Below are 18594 nucleotides of genomic sequence, written 5' to 3'. Positions count from 1 at the left end.
GGTGTTCCTCACGTTTAAAATACATATATTAAAAGACATTGTACAAAAATTATACGTGACCATATTTTTCCACAACCATATAAAATAAATAATAAATGGTACCTAGTATCAGGTTTTCTAATAGAAGTGAAAGCACACTTAGCTTTGAAATCTACTACACAGGCTACAGGCTACATGTTGAACCAACCGATTGGGTGAATAGTGGCATTTATACCACCCGCCACCTAAAAAAACTAAGAGATCGCCTTATGTTCCCGATGGACCAAAATTTTCTTATCAACGACTTAGCTCGTGATATGCATGGTCAGTCATCAAATCAAGTTGTTTGAACAAGAAAAGGCAAAATTTCAACAAAAAATTCAAACGATAAAGAGCTGTGAATGCAAAAAAAAAATCCTATACTATTCACAAATTATATACGCTCCCGTATCACCAGGACAGGAATCATTGGGAATCAAGAAACTACTCCATTTTCTCCAATCATTAGTTATGCTACAATTTCCAGCGCCCTAACTACTCAAACAACTTTAATCATAAAAGAACAAAAGAACTAGACTGAGAGAATAGTGGAACGCCCTTTGTCTTCGCACGGTCGGATAGAGTATTAATATAATGTACGTCTACCAACACAGGAAATAGGACAGCTGGTGATCTACTTTGAACACTAGGTGGACCACCATAATACAGCAACAGTACTATCTACACAGTGCAGCAGTTGTCCAGGTATCTAGTGCATGGTCCATTTCAGTTTGTGGTACAGTATGTCCACGACCACTGGATTTAAAAAAATTGTTTCTTTAAACTGTAAGACAAAAATTTTTATTTGAACTAACTATCGTGAAAAATAAGTTTTTATTATTTGTTTTTATAATATTTAATTTATGTAAAACTAGATTGTAAATTAAAATAAATGTCAGCTACCAGTAACATTTACTATAACGTAATAAGTGGCAAATTATAATTAAGAATATGTACTCCTCGAATAAATTGATCAACCTTAAAACAAAATGTACAATTTTTAATATATATTTCGAAGCGACACGATTCATAAACATGCATACGTACGAACGCATACAATAATATACATGTACATAGATCTATGCAATAATACACATCTCTATATACATTCGTAAGCACAAATGCACGTTAATTATACATATGCACGTCGACTATACATTATAAGATATTGTGCTCGGCACGCCAGCTACTGTGGGTACATCTAGTGTACTCGTCAATATACGTCAATGTACCATACTTATCACACATTTCTTGTCCCGCAAGACTGGAGCACCTGGATTTCCACTTTGGGTCGTCTCTTGTCCCAACGTATGTGGTAGCTCAGCCACAACGTCTGAATGATAGAGGGCGTTCTACTATTCTTTTAGTGCAGTTTTTCGCAATTCAGTAGCTTGCATATCTCACCAATACGTATGTATACAATTGGACTTATTAATAAGAGATTGTGCATGACGTATCTTTTTTTCTTTTCTCTTCCTCTTTTTTTTTTACTCTTTTCAATTCCGCGGTTTCATATCAACCTAAACAATATATATATATATATATTACGACGAAGTCGCAAAGTCAAGCACACGCACGCAGAGGTATGGCCGTGGTAAATCCTCAAGTTTATGTGCGCGTGTCTGTGAGTGTTGATGAAGGATTGAATAAATAAAAGAGGGCGCTAGGGCATGATTAGCCAATCAGCAATCGTTGATCGACGGTGGGCGATCGATCAAGGGATTGATGGTAGGGACTGATCCGAGTTATTAAGCAGGTGGAAGTAGCTGGGCTGAGTAGTAGTGAAATTTGAGTCTCTTTGAGTAATTGTTGAAATTCCCTTAGCTCTACGTGATCAAAGAGAAGGATATTGTAAAGTCTTGTGTGGCTCGCGATTTTCTGGGTTTCCTTCCTAGGATCTTGTGTCCAGGAAGAGAATAATAGGGTCTTGGCTGGCTGGTTGCGATCGGGTGGCTAAAAAGGTTGAAGGAGCACCTGGGCCGGAGCCGACGCCAGGCAACAGGGGACCCAAAAGACCGGGGAATCGCAAGCATCAGGGTGAGTACTGTTGATACCTAATCAGTGGTGGTAGTCTGTGCAAGGTACGCGAAACAGTGAGGAGGACGCTACGAGTCCCTCATATCGGGCTAGTGGCTGGTAGGGGCGGAGAACTCGTGGCTAGTTTACTTTACAGTAAAGGAAACTCGGGTCACGAGGTGCACTTCATGCCCTTCTCGAGCATAGTTGGTAGTGACTCCGGGTCGCGAGTAGTGGCTTCGGGGGAAATTAGTAGTGGCTCCCTGATGGGGGATTGTTAGTGGCTCGTTGGTAGGAATTTACTGGCTCACTAAGTGTTGGCTACTTGATTGATTAATAAGTTTTATTAAAAACTGCTGTGCAGGGAACTTTAGGTGGCGGCGTCGGGCTACGATGGTCGCATCAAAGAGGCCGAAGCCGCACAGCTGTACCCGTAGCATTGTACTCGGGTTAGTGGTGTGCGTGTGCTAAACTTTCCAGGTACATCGTTACAATATATATATATATATATATATATATATTAGGGTGGTCGTTGAAAATTAAATTTTTTGACGCCCAAAAAAAAACTTTCTTTTTGACGAAAAGTAGTTTATTTTTCGATAAAATTGCAGTTTTTTTCAATATATTCTGAAGATTCAAATTTTAATCAAAAATGATGAAAACGTGCTTGTAGGATATTAAATTCTCTACATAATAGTGTCTTTCGATTTTTAATAAAGTTAATATAATATATTTTATTTTTCATAACTTAGGAAAAATAAATTTTTTAGTCTTCAAAATGATGATTAAAAAGCGGTTATGAATTAATTAATGAGATTACTCGGATCAATATTAACTTCATTAAAAATCAAAAGACACTATTATGTAGAGAATTTAATATCCTACAAGCACGTTTTTACCATTTTTGATTAAAATTTGAATCTTCAGAATATACTGACAAAAACTGCAATTTTGTCGAAAAATAAACTTTAATTGGCCGGCTGCACATGTTGCTACTTTTTTTTTTTCAAAAAAGAAAGTTTTCCCGTAGTTTTTCGTCAAAAGGACAGTTTTTTTGGGCGCCTGAAACAATTTAATTTTCAACGACCACCCTTATATATATGCGCCAAGCATCAGAGCTAGCACACCGCGACTTACGTATAAAGAGAGACGTAAAATGAAGATAATATGAAATGAGTCAGATGAAGACGCAAGAACTGGTCTACCTCTTTTCCACTCCTTATGTTAACAATTTTATTAAAATATTGTCCGGTAAAATTGAACATTAATTTTCTATCTTTTACTTCTCTGTCTTAGCTATTTGTAAAAAAGGTGACGTAGTTAAGTAAGCTGACGCTCAAGCCAGGATATTTTTATTCATACGTTTGGTCAACGTTTGCTCAATGAAGTTTGACAAGGGCGTGTTGCATTTCCGTGCTTTTTTTTCTTAGCACTCTCACAATATGAAAGGCCATCAAGCCGAAAAATTGCGCAAACTCTAAAGCGACTCACTTTTTACTACATTGACATTGCAGACGAGCGAACGCTGAGACCATCATTGAAGCCATATGATATACCTCAGCAAGTAAGCATATATCTCTAAGAACAAAAAAAAAATATGTTATAGAAGACGAAAAAGATGTAGAAAATCATTCCCCGTCCTTGTCAGATGATGAAAATTAATCCTAAAATCGTATGTACGTCTCTTCAAGCCAGCTTAGGTGTACACCTACAGTCGTAGCCAGATTAGACACACGACTTGATGCACTTGGTTGGTGCATATACACGAGCTGAAGAATGCGGTTGATTCGCCTTCAATTCAAATTAAATCTGGTCATCCGAATCTTGCCTCAAAAGTCACTTTTGTATCTCTTTCCATTCATAAAAATAAAGGTAAGAAACATTTATGCTTGAAGTTAAATTTTAAGCGGCCCCTATAACTTTTTGCATAAAACTATTGCGTGACATTGAATCTGGATGTTGATCGACAGGCAGGTGGTAAAAAGATAAATAAATTAACTAAAGAAATAATTAATATTTAACACTACATTCTGTGCCAGTAAATATAAATGCCGACGGCCAAGCTACTAGCTTCTACCTAAAAAAAATCAATCATTAACGCTACGATGTGTACCAGTTAGTATAAATAATGACAGCTAAGCAACTAGCTTCATTTTTAAGAAATTAATCTTCAAAGCTATGTTATATGTCACTTGTGAAAAAGATGGTGGCCAAACGATTAGCTTAATTTAAAAAGAAAACAACCTACAACTCCAAAATAAATGGCTGGTTGCGTGCTATAAGGGCAAATGCCGATGTCCGAGTAGTAGGCTAACTTTCTTTACAACTATCAACCCTGTTACCACCTTAGTGCTCAGTCTCCAACCTTCCTATCAAGTCATCAGGCTAATGAGCAAAAACTTATGCATAAATATGAAATTTACTGTTACGCTACCTTCGACGTAACATGCTCTAGAGACATCACATAATATAAGAAATTTTAACATGTGGTATTACTTTTAGAGTTCTTCGTTAACCAATTCATTATTAAAACACACCAAGAATTATTTTTAACATAAGAAAATTAGAAGATTCTATAAATAAGTGGAAAATTTCTTCAACAGCTTTGTTGAAATTGAAGAAAGTTAAAAGTTCTACAAAAAACATTAAATATATAAATATTTCTCCGTAACACGTTTTTCACAACAAAACAAGAAGATAGCAAAGATGACATCGAGAAAGGAACAAAGATTAACAAATACATAAAAAAATTTTGTTTAAAAATTCGGAGGAAACTGTTTTTAACATAGGTTTATTAGAGCACTATTTTCAAATTTTTATAATAATTGATGGAGCAGTCACTGTTACGAGAATATTTCATTGCAAGAATTACTTGCGTACTTTTTTAATTTTAAAAAATAATTTAAGTAAATTGTAAAGAAAATTCTAAAATGGTCAATAGATATGAAAATTTTTTTTTCCTCAGACTTTTTGAGTAATAACATGGTTTTTGAGTCATAAAACAATACATGTTACTGCTACACTTCGCTCATACCTTTAAAAAAAAGTGGAGAAACAAATAATAGTATAAATCATATTATTTACAGTAGAAGAATGATGAAACAATAGTAAACATCAAAGCTTGAGTATGAAATTATTTTGATTAATTATCTAGGTAGAAATAAGAAATTTGTTGTTTAAAACTTTAGAGTTGAAGTAAGAAAATACCTAAAGTATATTTTCTGAAATACAATTCAAAAATAAAAAACTGCAAGAATTCGATTTATTTATTTATATTGTAAGGCTTTAATGATCTTAATAAAAGCCTTAGAAACTGTTCATCAAACTTTACAAGATTTATACAACAATATTAAAAAAGGAAAAAAGAAGGAACGGAAGGAAAAAAATAAATTTCGTTCTCGATTACTATCTGAATTCATTAGTACGGCAGCGTCGTCCACACCGACGCGCGGAGCAGTACCTAACGTTCATCGCCGTTTTTCTCTCAAAAATAAAAGAAAGTCTTGCCAGAAAATAGCTATTCAGATGTAGAAAAAATTTGTCTTTCGATCTAGACTATGAAAAAAATATTAAAAATGTCGTCTTTTAGTTATAACACGTTTTGTGTTTTTTGTAGGTTAGAAACTCACTTTTTATAAAACTAATAATCGTATTAAAAATCAGAAGAAGAGAAAAATCAGTTATGTGTTTTTTAAAATTTGAATGAGTTAGATTTAGTGTTCTGACGGTGAGCTAAAAAATAGATGTTTCGGCGCTCGCACAGCACCCTAGAATAGACGACGTAAAACGTCTCATATGCGCGATAAGGTTTATATTCATGCATGTATTATTTATCATATGAAAAAAAATATGTACACCCTGTAAGATCAATCAATTTTTTATATTTCAACATTTTAACAAATCTATACAATTTCATTTTTTTTCTAACGGAAAATCTTATGTTTCTTTTTCATGATGGCTCTGTCGGTAGCGTGTCTGCCTACAGATCTTGAATGCCAGAGTTTAAATCCCAATGGCAGAACGAAAATTTTTATTAATAAATGAGGTTTTTTTCTGGAGGAAATTTGAGCTTCATTAAAAACCTACCGATTTTTCTACCGTTTCACACCTACCGTTAATTAACCAACGTACGGCCAAATACACTTTATAGTATCAAAATAGCCATGTTTGAGCCCCTTAGAGGGCGATGATGAATAAAAAAAAAACGATGGATATAAATAACGTTCTTATATAGTTAAAAATCAAAAATAATGTGCGAATAAAAAGTGTACTAGAAAACCAAAATTTCTTTAGTTTATCTTTTGACCAGAAATATATATATGTATACATCTCAACCAAGTAAATAAAAAATATTGTATACATGTATTTAAAACTCGTAGTGATAAAAAAAAGGTAAGATAACCAAGCAGTATATTTAATGTTAAATACGTAAATTTGATCTATTATTATAGACTTATACAGTTCTGCAAGGGACATGTTGGTAAACGGTATATACCTGAAGCATTAATTACAATAGTACAACACAATTGGGATTAGTCTATGTAATACTATTTGTTATTTCTGCTGTTATAATGAAAATAACTGAAATATACAAATTCATACATTACCGTAAAATAAATCTGCATGGTTTAATTCATCCAATATTTCAAATCTTGGTAACAATACAGCATTAGTCTCTTTCTTTGGTACGGATAGGTCCAGCAGTTGAATATCGATTTCATTCTTAATTGCTTTCCCATCAGCAAACTTTAATGAATTTTTTACTTCTTTTATTAAAAGACTTTTATTGAAATGATGCCTATACGGAAAATAAAACCAAGAATATTAAAAATAAATCATAGCAATTGTTTGGATGGATACTTCGTTTATATACAAAAGATACAAAAAATATTTAATTCGTTGCTGAAATAAAAGATTTAAAGCATGCGGATGACTTTCAAGTTTATAAAAACATTATTAACAAAATAAACAAGATCTTCAGAAAAGTAGTAGTAGTGGTAGTTTTTTTTGTGGAGAGAGGGGAAATGCATTGAGGCACGCCACAGGGACAGCGGTAGTGTGGGACTCAGTGGATTTATTTTAGACCACCCATACCCTTTCAAACCCCTCATGCCGCATGGATTTGTTCTACCCCCGAACCGCGTTAGCATAACTTCAGGGTGGAGCCACCAGGGAGAACATCGTATCTCACAGCATGAGCGAGCAAGCTTGCCACCAATTGCTAGAGGTGCTAATTCTCTAAAGTCCTGAAAAGGGCTCGGGGTCCCGGAGGACTGGCACCCGTATTTAGCTCTCCTTCGTAGGCTGCATTCTTTGCAAGCGCCACTAAATGCGTGATGCTTTCCCTGGCTGATAAGTATATGTACTCAGAGCATCATGCGTCCGCGTAAGCCTAACCTCCTACTAAAGGCCTTTCTTGCCTTAGATGCGCCCATATGGTGCCTTTTTCCTGGCCTCTTCTAGCACTCTTCTAAATATAAGGCAGCTTCCACTGACGGCTTCATGCTTGTTTTCTGTCGTTGGACAGAGGAAACACCGTGCTGGGCCTGGATACTCTTTCTTGCGATGGTTGCAGCGTCAACACCGGAAGTAAAGCTTGGACCTATGTCCTTCTTTGCAGTCGCCTGAAACATGTCCATACCCCAGGCATTTGTAACATCTTGTAACTGCGACTCTTCTTTGGATTTGGCAGCTTAGGAAGCCGACTCTCAGTCTACCTACGTTTTCCACTTGTCTTGCTGTGGGTTCATCTGCCGTAATAAGCGCCATTCTCTGTCCTCTGGTATTAGGTTTAAGAAGCGTCACTCTGATCTCCGAGCTCTGTTGTTCAAAAGTTTTCAGAAAAGCTTCCTCAACCTCTTTTTCATTAACCGTAACATCCAGGTCTCGAACCTCGAGTGTCACATTTTAACTGCCTATTACCATCGCTCTTTATACAGCTACCAACTTTTTAAATAGCTGCAAAAATGCAAGTGCATCCTTAACCCCTTTAGCTTTTATTAGCATGTCTCCTTTTTTGGTAGTGACAACACTTTGGACCGCTACATCAGCCTCGTCCGGGTCAAAATTCGCCTTCATTGACTTGAGCATATTGACAAAAGTCTGCCCTTCAGCGACCTTCACCAATACTTTTGTCGTCGCATCTACTCTCTTTATCTGGCCTTTTTTGTTACTCGGCAGAACCGTTTCTTGTTGACCTCTGCTTGTTCTCTTCTTCTTAGAGAGCAGAGCTAGTTGGCGTTTCTCAGGGCTGTCTAACAGGCTCCCGTTCCTCTTAACTCGCTACATTTCCTTAAGAGCAGTGTTCAGGGTTCTTTTCTAGATTAGCTGTCAGAAATCATCTCTCCTATGTTCCCCGTGCTGCAGAGATTCAAAGCACTGCTTCCAACTCTTCATCAACATTTCTTGTTTAAAAGAGAAGACATTCCTGATAACCTTAGCAGCTTTCAGGTGTTTCAGAGCAGCTTTGAGGCCTTCCTTAACGACGTTTGCCGTGTTCACATACTTTACGTTTGTAGCTCCAAGCGTGTACTTAATCTCTCTTATTGCTGAATGAACTTTATCAATCTCTTGCTGTCGTTTCGCTATTAGCTCAGCACCATTGCTTTCCAAACAGGCGAGGTCCTCCTGGGTCTGGTTGCTAAGAACAGACACTTTACTGCCTATGCTCGAAAGGCTTGCTCTTCGTCCTTTATCCGTGTTTGGTGCTTGTTGTCCGTTGTTGGGCAAATAAAGCACCGTGCTGGGCCTGGACACTCTTTCTTCCGATGGTTTGAGCTTCCACACCGGAAGTAAAGCTTGGATCTGTATTCTTCTTTACAGTTGCCTGAGACGTGTCCATATTCCAGGTATTTGTAACATCTTGTTACTTCAATTCTTCTTCGAATTCGGCAGCTTACAGAGCCTAATCGTGACCTGCCTTCCTCTTCTGCTTGTCTGGTAGTTGTTTCGTCCACCTTTATCAACGCCAGCCTTTGTCCTCTGGCATTTGGTTTTAAGAGAGCTACTTCTGGCTCCTGGTTTTTAAGTTCAAAAGTTTTAGCGAAAGCCTCTTTCACCTCATATTTCTCTACAGTAGCATCCAGGTCTCAAACCTCTAGTGTTACTTTTTTCTGGCTCATTTTGACAATACCCTGTCCAGCTACCAACTTTTCAATTTGCTAAGGGAATGCAATAACATTCTCTTTCCCTTTAGCCTTAATAAGTATTTCTCCTTTTTTTGTAGTGACAACACTTTGGACTGCCACATTAGCCTTATCAGGGTCAAAGTTCACCTTTATCGTCCTTAACACCTTTGCAAAGGTCTGCCCTTCGGCCATCTTTACTACTACTGTTGTTGTCGCATCCACTTTTTTCTTCTGGCTTGTTTCGTCATTCAGTGAAATTTCTTCTTGTTTGCCACTACCTGTTTTCTTTTTCTTTGAAGACATAGTATGCTGGCGTTTCTCAGGGCTGTCCGATGGGCTCCTGTTTCTTTTCCTTCGTTTTATTTGTTTTAGGGCAGTGTTCAGGGTTTTTTTCTGTACATACCGTCGAAAATTATCTCGCCTTTGTTCCCTCCACTGCAGGGATTCAAATGACGACTTCAAAGCGTTTGCATACACTTCTTTTTTATAAAGAAAGCCTTTTCTCAGCACCTCTGCCTTTTAAAGGTGTTCAAGCGCGGCTTTTAGCCCATTCTTAACAGCGTTCACTGTGTTGCCGTACTTATCGTTAATCATTTGTAGCGTCTCTGTAATATCTTTCGTTGCTGATTGGACTTTATCAGCCAATTGCTGTCGCTTAACTATGAGCTTAGCACTATCTTCTTCTAAAGAGGCAAGCTCCTCCCTTGTCTGGTTGCTAAATACTGACACGTTGCTGTCCTCGGTGTCGTTAGTGCCTATGCTCGACAGGCTTCCACTTCGTCCTTTGTCCGTTAGAAAGGGCCATGGAACATTTAGCAGTCCCTGTTGGCCATGAGACACGTCTTTGTGCCCCCCCCCCCCCAGAATCGGTGGGGCCTGCGTCAGTCACCCGGGCTTTCACCTGATCGGAACTGCCAGCGGATTCCCTCAGAGAGGTCACCGCCTGGGGTAAGTAGTAGTAGGGGTAGTAGCAGTGGAAGTAGTAGTAGTAGTGGTAAAAGCAGTGGTAGTGGTAGTGGTAGTAGGAGTTGTAGTAGTAACAGTAGTAGTAGTACTAGTAGTAGTTTTTTTTTTGTGGAGGGAGGGGAAATTCATTGAGGCACACCGCAGGGACAGCGGTTGTGTAGGACTAGGTGGATTTTTTAAATTAGAACCATCAATACCCACTCAACCCCCCCCCCATGCCACGTGGCTTTTGATCCACCCCGGAACCATGTTAGCATTACTTCAGGATGGAGCCACCAGGGAGACCATCACGCGTTACAGCATTAACAAGCTAACTTGCCACCATTTGCGAGAAGTGCTGATCTTCTCGAGTCCTAAAAAGGACTCGTGGTCTCGAGGACTAGTACCCTGCCTAGCGCTTGACAGCGGATAAAGCCAGACGATGAGGCTCAGGTACGTCTGGGTAACCGCATCTGATTTGGCTGCACGCCTCATTAAAAAAAGATGTGGTGGACTGACTAATCTACGCTTACTACCACTGAGGAGGCTACATGGTGGTACTTTAAGTGCCTTTATACGCCAGCTCGTTTTGGCGGGTTGTCAGCGCCGGTCGTGGGATTGTATGCCTGGCGCATGTCTCGCTGCGTTGACTGTGATGTACTAACATATACATACACTACACACATACACCACTTTCACACTTACTCTACACAACGCCAGGGTGGTCTCCGAGGGTGGGACTGAGAGAGAGTGGCAACTCCCAGCCAGCCTGAGCAAGTAGCATTGAGTTGATAAACTTGACAAGTATTTTGATATATTTAACGATTGTCTCATCTGTTTGTATTAATTTTTTTTTTTTTTTTTTTTTTTTTTAATGGACTTAGCCAAAACAAGCAGCTCTAATCTGTATCGTAATTGGTGTATATGACTATTTGTTAAGCCATGAAACAATGATGATTTTTTATAAATAATAAGTTTAATCGTGTGGTTGCACTTTAATTGCTAAAACTAAATCTATTTCATCAAAATCAACTCAAATACCAACAATGGTAATATTGAATGGTTGTAATGCGGGTTTTAGTCTGTGTCATGTCGAAAAGTTTATTTCCTTCCAATTAGGGCTTGAGTAATTTATTTCCATGACAGTGTACATTGTCGTCAAATAGATAATGACAGGTACATACACATGGGACTCAACGAGATGGGATAATTGAATAATGTAACACAGCCATAGAAAAAAGTGGTCGAGAGTAGAGCTTTTAATTGGATTTACGACATTTCTTATCGATCCAAAAGAAAAACTCGTCACAACAGAAATCATAGATGGTCAAATTTTATAATTGTATGTAAAACTGTATCTTTAGAGAAACTACTATGTCAGCTCCGTGGAAAGCAGACATGGACCTTAGCTATACACGAAAAAGGGCCTTTTTTTATCAAAGCCACCCGGAATTTTCCAGTACGACGCGTTTGATATAAAATATTCCAGGTGCATAGACACGGGAGAGCGGACAAAGGGACGCAAAACTGCAACGTAGGGAAAAAGAGAGCAAAAGCCAACGTTGGCCATCAAAGAGCTCGAGTACCGCAGCATTTGAGCATTTCGCGAAGCAGATTTACAAGAGCGCAAAACAAGAGGTGAAAGGGAGGTGGGACAAAAAAAGAATGATGAGCAGGTCCAATTTTTTTTTTTTTTTTTTTTCAAACGACAAAGAGCCACATGGTATTTCTCGTTACGCCGATACTCACCCGCGAGATCTCTTTCCTCCGTTTCTCTTCCATAATATCCGCTACACTTTTACGGTCATGCCGTTGGCTCTTTATTTTCAATTCAAGCTCAGACGGCCAAAAGTGTCGGGAGAAAATGACGATCGAGAAGTTCTCATTTTTCTTCCTTCCCTTCTCGTTTTTGGCCCTTTTCAGCACTTCCTGCGCTTCAACGCGGTCGTTTGTAAATCAAGCTCATTCATTTTTTTTTTCAACACTGGTTCGTATCGTGTGCTCTATAATGCCTTTCATATCGAACGTTTACTTCATTTTTGGCATATTCAGAAAATAATTTTCCACACCCGCAACTTTACGCAAGAGCTTGCAAGTTTTACGCGGAAATTCGACAACGCAAGCGCAGCGGAGGGTTTCTCAGTCTGATACAACGAATAGAAAGTGCTGACTGCGGATAAATGTGAGCTAGAGGAGAGGTTCAGGGTTTTACCGATCGTCGGTACGGTAGGGATTTTGCGCTAACGTCACCTGAGCTTTACGTTCGAGGAGAAAAGCTTGAGCTTTAACGTAGTTGATGCTAGCAACGGTCTATAGATGGCCGAGAACAGTGGCAATAGTACTTATTCTGTGTGACTAAATTAAATATATTAAGTTCCATAGATCTAAATAATAAATATTACAAGTACAAAGTGCATTTTACTACAATACAGTAAGTAATGCTGTGTAAGCATGAAAACGCATACGCACTTATACTTTTAATTGCTGCTGTAAGAAAGTTAAACAAATATTTTACACTATCATCGATACTGTACGTTTGAATTGTTCATTATAATGCTTAGTAACTTGATTCATATACATAAAAAGCTCTGCACACAATCTTATAAAAAAAGTGAGCTTTCAGAATTTTATAAAAGTATCCATTTTTTTTACAGACGAACTATTTTGTTGATCATCACAAATTGTAAAAAGAGAGCTCTTATCAAATATTCCTTTTTATTTCCGTTATCTAGCGCAACACAAAGGTATACGCCTTGAAAAATACACTGAAAATTTTTGGGAGATTTTGATAAGGCTAAGAGAAACATTTTTCAAACTTTAATCAAACTAACACCTGAGTGCTGAGATTCAGGAACGAAATTTTTCACACAATTAAATCTCTTGTTTGCCCACGGATAAGCCGAGCCTTGTGTTCGTACCCTTTTGCAAATGGTAAATGCTTTTTCTAATATAAACAAAAATAAAAAAATGCTGCGGATGTATACGTAAAAGAGAAAAAAAATATGGGAACAAATCCCTTTGACAAAGAATACTGTATTTTTTCTGCCTCTGTCAAAGTGATGTAAATGGATTGTTTTTTTTTTTTTTTTTTTTTTTTTTTTTCCTTTATAGAGTGAATGAGAGTAGTTTGATTGATGGAGATGCACTTAAAAGTATTGTTTCTGATATTTGTTACATCCTGTAAACCTTTGTGCGTCTGTGTGCTTTGGTAAATGTGTGTAGATACAATACGTCACGCTAGGATGATACTTGTTTTTTCGAACCTTTTCAAAATGTCAAAAATACCCATAAAAATATCAGGTATGATGAGAATTCACTTTAAAAAATGTGATTTTCAGATCCAATAAAATGGATTTCTCAACTGCGAACATTGTCGACTTCTACTTGTACATCGATTTTCTTGACATAAAAAAAAGGATAAGCTAGAAATACACGTGACAGACATATAGTTGTATATTTTATTTTTTAAGTTGTGGGTAAATACATCCAGTGCCTAATACTTAAAAAATTCACAATAGCTTTAACCGATTGGTCCTTTTTTGAGTGATTTTTCAAGGAAACATATCTTTTAAAAAATTGGACGTACATCATACATTATGGGGTTGAGAATACAAATTTATCTGCTATCTGCTTGTGCATGTAGTATCTACATAATTTTAAAAGTTTGCGAAACCTATAGAAAAGAAACGTGAGACGTATATGTTTACATTACGTACATTGTACTCATATTTCATGAAAAATTCAAAAAAACATTATACTATTTATAGATTCGGGTAATTTTTATTGATATAGTCTAATATTTAAAACCCTCACGTAGAGATGCAAAAAACACCCTTCCACGGTACAGATAAAAAAATTAAAAAAATTTTCGACCAATAATCGACAACTAAATTTAGTCTAAAGTACCTCTCCTTCCCTCTCTCTCTCTCTCTCGACAACGGCTGCTTGTTCGAGGATTAATTAAGCCCGGAAAATCCGATGTCGAGCTTAATACACCTCGTGCTACACTGTAGCTGACGACTATCGAAAGAGAAGTTTGTGCCCTATATGTATACCACGCCCTAAATGAACCCCCTGTCGGGGCCCCTGTAAATCAAGCTTTGTTTGCAAGCTGCCTCTCTCCGCTGAATTGGAAAAATCATTTTTGACAGAAGCGACAGGGCGAAATCGCCTGCGCCGAACCTACACATGTATTTTTTTATCATCTATACGTATATGCATACGCGCCACCGAAAAAGGAAAACCAGGTCAAAAGAGAGAACGGACTTTCTTTCTCTGGTTTTTTTTCGGTTTATAGCTGTAATATGTATGTTAGCTGGAGGACCAACGTGAAATTTTCGTCGACTAGACAGACCATGCGGAAAATTACTTTTCGAGACGGTGAGGATCGGAAAAAAAATAAAATAAAATAAACGATCAGTCACGCGGATGGAGCACATTTTGCAGATGAGAATTATCGACGCGAGCGAGGAAACCTTAATCCGGCTTAGACAAATTACAACTGCATATTCGCGTGTGTTCTGTAATTGCTAAGGGAAGTATACCGGTACTCCTGAGCTCAAAAAATTATCATTGTTGTTCGGAGTTATGGAGGATTTTATAGATACTATTCAAATGAAATTTTTCACATTCATTATTCATTAAACAGAGTTTTTTTTTCATATGATTTTAGTTGTTCCACGCAATATATATATATAACACGCACGCCATGTGCGCATTTTAATGATTGCTTTGAACTTCCGCACTTTCGCATTAAACAAAAATAAACAGAGCGTGAGAATGAATTTCACGGGTCGATGAAAAATCCTTTCATTTTGCAATGCACAAAAACGTCCGTACGTATATGTACATATTTTCATTTTCGCGACGCCGGTGCTGCACTCGAGAGCTTTAAGTATTTCACACGACGGAAATATGAAATCTTGGGTGAAAAGATAGCCCCGTGCAGGTAAAACCCCGTTATATTTCACGTCCTTCCGCTACAAGACCGACTCAGCGATGGTATTAAAATACAATTGTGCGGCGAGTAAACACGGAATTTCTTAAAAAATGAATAACGGCCATCCAAGGCTTTCGAATACTCGAGCCATTCATCTAGACTCAAGTTCGTGTTAAGGCGCAGTGCACATACAACCGTACAACAGTGCGAGTTTCCTTTATGAAAATCTAATTAAAAAAGTCCAAATGATTTTGCCGCAAAATGGGGTGGAAAAAAAAGAAAAAATGTGATAAGAGATTAATCGGAGAGCAAAGACAAATACCTACATTGAGGGCTGGCACTACAAGCTGGTACAGTAATCTTCTCGTGCAAATTTACTTTACACACGTGGAGGCCCACACGCGCATGGGTGTTGGAGGGGCGCGCGTACGGTAAACAATCCCACGCAAATAAACGGAGGAAAAGCGGAGGGGACGAGAATTAGGTAAGATTTTGAAAGGACCCCGGAGTACGTGTAGTATAAGTAAGCTTTTACGGAAAAATTCGACGGCCAGAGAGCCACGGTACGGAAGTCCACTTGATGAATATTTGCAAACGATCGGTGACACATTTTTTGCAATCAATTTGATAAGACCGAGACTCAAGGACCTCTCGCAAGCTCGAACATCGATATCGCTGTGTACTTGCAAAAGAGAAAAAAATGTTTTCAAACTTATCTTCTTATGATTTTCTTTTTTTTTTTTTTTTTATCAGGTTATTCACTGCCGAGAAAACTTTGTCATGATACGGGATACTTTTAAAACACATTTTCCCTTGACAAATCGAATACAGCAGCTCCCGGAGCTTTTAAGGTCGCATTAATATACCTTGTCGGCGTGGCTGAAAACTGAGACAGGGTTCGTTTAAAATTCAACGAATATCCGCGAAACACGATGGGACGTATACGTACAACGTATTTTTATGAATTTTTAATACACCCATTCATCATCGCGGACAATTAATCGCGACGCTTTGCCGTAATGAGATTAATCAGCGTGACAATGAGAACCATTAATTATATCACCCGTGGCTGCGTATAACAGTTTATTAAAGATCTTCTGAGCCATTCTCCTGAATTTCCTCCTTCAAGCTATAGATTGCGAGGAGGATGTAAGCTGTACACGGAACAGCTACGTCATCAATCTTAACCAAATTACATGGCTGGCACTTGTATGTGCGTGGTAAGTAAAATTGCAGGCGTATAATAGTACCTACGAGGAGGAGCTCAAGGTAAATGCCGTTTTATCTCGGTTTTATCGGACGAGAAAATGCGTTTAGTTTACCAACCAACGACGATCCCCGATTAAAGGCGATGGGCTGGATTACAATGCGGTATACGTGTATACACGTATGTAGGAGAGGGTGCAGAGCCCATCATCGCGCGGTTGGCGGAACAAAATACTTTGTCTCGCAAATTGCCGACTGATGCAGGTACTCCTTCACTTTGCAACCATACATATATATATATATATACACATATAACCCACAAAAGCGTCATAGTCAGCGCTTGGTCCGGTTAATTTTGTTTTCGATCAGTCATGCCATCGACTGATTTATCCTCTTGCTCCCTTTTTCTCCGTCCCTCCCATCTCTCTCTCTCTTTAGGTCAACAATGAAAAACTCGGCGGAGAAAAAAAAAGAGCCAGCCATAAATCTTCGTAGAGTCCAATAGAAGTCCTTCGGACATTCGCGCACAGTCACGCCCGAAATCTTTATTTGAACCCCACTTTGCCTCGATCGGCTTACAAGCGCGCCAAATTACCCCTTACATCCTTGGCTCGTGAAAAAAGGGCATGAAACTTGGTCTCTCTCTCTCTCTCTCCCTCTTGGACGGGCCAGCGAGCCCTCGAACTCTCTCGCATCAATTACGAGGATCGAGAAACAAAAGTGCACGCGATGCGCGTGTACACGCAGCACATCAGTTGCCGCTCGAGAGTTTCGCGAGTCGAGGTAAACTTTTTCCACTCGGCTGTGCGCCGAGCGAGCTTGCCTCGAGAAGTTTTCACCCCCCACCCCCCGAGTACATATATACATACATACACTGCTTAATTTTCATCCACCTGTGCAGTAGTCGCGTGGCTCGTACGTTCGCGCTTAGTGTTTATTATATATATATATATATATATATATATATATATATATATATATATATATATATATACAGCATGATCTGTAACGGTGGCATTTCCCGAGAACCGCGTGTAGAGCGATTTTTTCTGACGCGAACCCCGTTGGAATTAATTTTTTAGGGCAAATAGCTTTTAAATGGGAGCCGATTGAAAATACGTTCCAAACTACCCCTAAATGGGGTTGGAAAGCTATAGCACGCCCGCATAAACTCGCGACGTTGCCACATTGTTATTGGAGCTCAGTCGGTAAGCAGTGAGAACTATATCCATGTGCGCACGCAAGAGCGTCAGCTACTGCTGGTAACTTGAAGGTTGAATGTAAAAATTTTTACCTTAAGGTAAATATTGTCTGCTCCTTATGTTGTCAGTTGTTTATCCATCACGCGCTTACTGTCTTTCTCACTCTCATGTTGGACAAAAACATCTTTAAATTTTATACTTAAGTAATGTTACCTCGAATGAAAGTAAAATACCATATCAGTAGGGATTTGTCGACTCTACACGATAGTATTTTTGCAAAAATAGTCGAGCTCTTTGTCAAAAATATTGTTGTTAGGTATGTCTTGCTTACGTTCCCGGGTATGTCGTCTGTACACGATTTAGAACGAGTCCATTCATAAATTGCAATAATCAAGTACCCGGGAAGTACCCAGCAAGTGCCCGACGAAGTGCCCGCCAAGTCCCCGCCAAGTACCCGGGAAGTACCCAAGGAAGTGCCCGGGAAGTACCCGCCAAGTGCCCGTGAAGTACCCGGGAAGTACCCGCCAAGTGCCCGGGAAGTACCCGAGGAAGTGCCCGGAAAGTACCCGCCAAGTGCCCGGGAAGTACCCGCCAAGTGCCCGCCAAGTGCCCGGGAAGTACCCGAGGAAGTGCTCGGGAAGTACCCGCCAAGTGCCCGGGAAGTACCCGCCAAGTAACCGGGAAGTACCCGAGGAAGTGCCCGGGAAGTACCCGCCAAGTACCCGGGAAGAGCACGGGAAGTACCCGAGGAAGTGCCCGGGAAGTACCCGAGGAAGTGCCCGCCAAGTACCCGGGAAGTACCCGACTGTATTGTACTAGGCGGGGACTTCCGGGGCACTTGGCGGGTACTTCCCGGGCACTTGGCGGGGACTTGGCGGGCACTTTCTCGGGCTCTTCCCAGGTACTTGGCGGGTACTTCCTCGGGTACTTCCCGGGCACTTGGCGGGTACTTCCTCGGGTACTTCCCGGGCACTTCCTCGGGTACTTCCCGGGCACTTGGCGGGTACTTCCTCGGGTACTTCCCGGTTACTTGGCGGGTACTTCCCGGGCACTTGGCGGGCACTTTCTCGGGCACTTCCCAGGTACTTGGCGGGTACTTCCTCGGGTACTTCCCGGGCACTTGGCGGGTACTTCCTCGGGT

The 18594-nt window shown here is 39.3% G+C and overlaps 1 protein-coding gene across 3 annotated transcripts in view; it reads right to left on the bottom strand.

The window, feature by feature from the left end:
- The window catches only part of GlnRS (Glutaminyl-tRNA synthetase), a 238513-nt gene that overhangs the window by 150143 nt on the left and 69776 nt on the right, over positions 1 to 18594 (bottom strand). For 2 of the 3 annotated variants that reach the window (XM_089596796.1, XM_089596797.1), the window contains exon 3: positions 6642 to 6832. In XM_089596796.1, coding sequence (XP_089452922.1) covers positions 6642 to 6832 — 191 coding nt within the window. The remainder of the gene's footprint in view (positions 1 to 6641; positions 6833 to 18594) is intronic. The other variant, XM_089596798.1, reaches the window with a different exon arrangement.

The sequence above is a fragment of the Copidosoma floridanum genome, unplaced genomic scaffold, assembly GCF_036245765.1.
Source record: "Copidosoma floridanum isolate Cflo_tuat_1 unplaced genomic scaffold, Cflo_Japanese_pri ptg000030l, whole genome shotgun sequence".
NCBI classification, from domain to species: domain Eukaryota; kingdom Metazoa; phylum Arthropoda; class Insecta; order Hymenoptera; family Encyrtidae; genus Copidosoma; species Copidosoma floridanum.
This window is presented reverse-complemented; position numbering and strand designations above follow the sequence as displayed.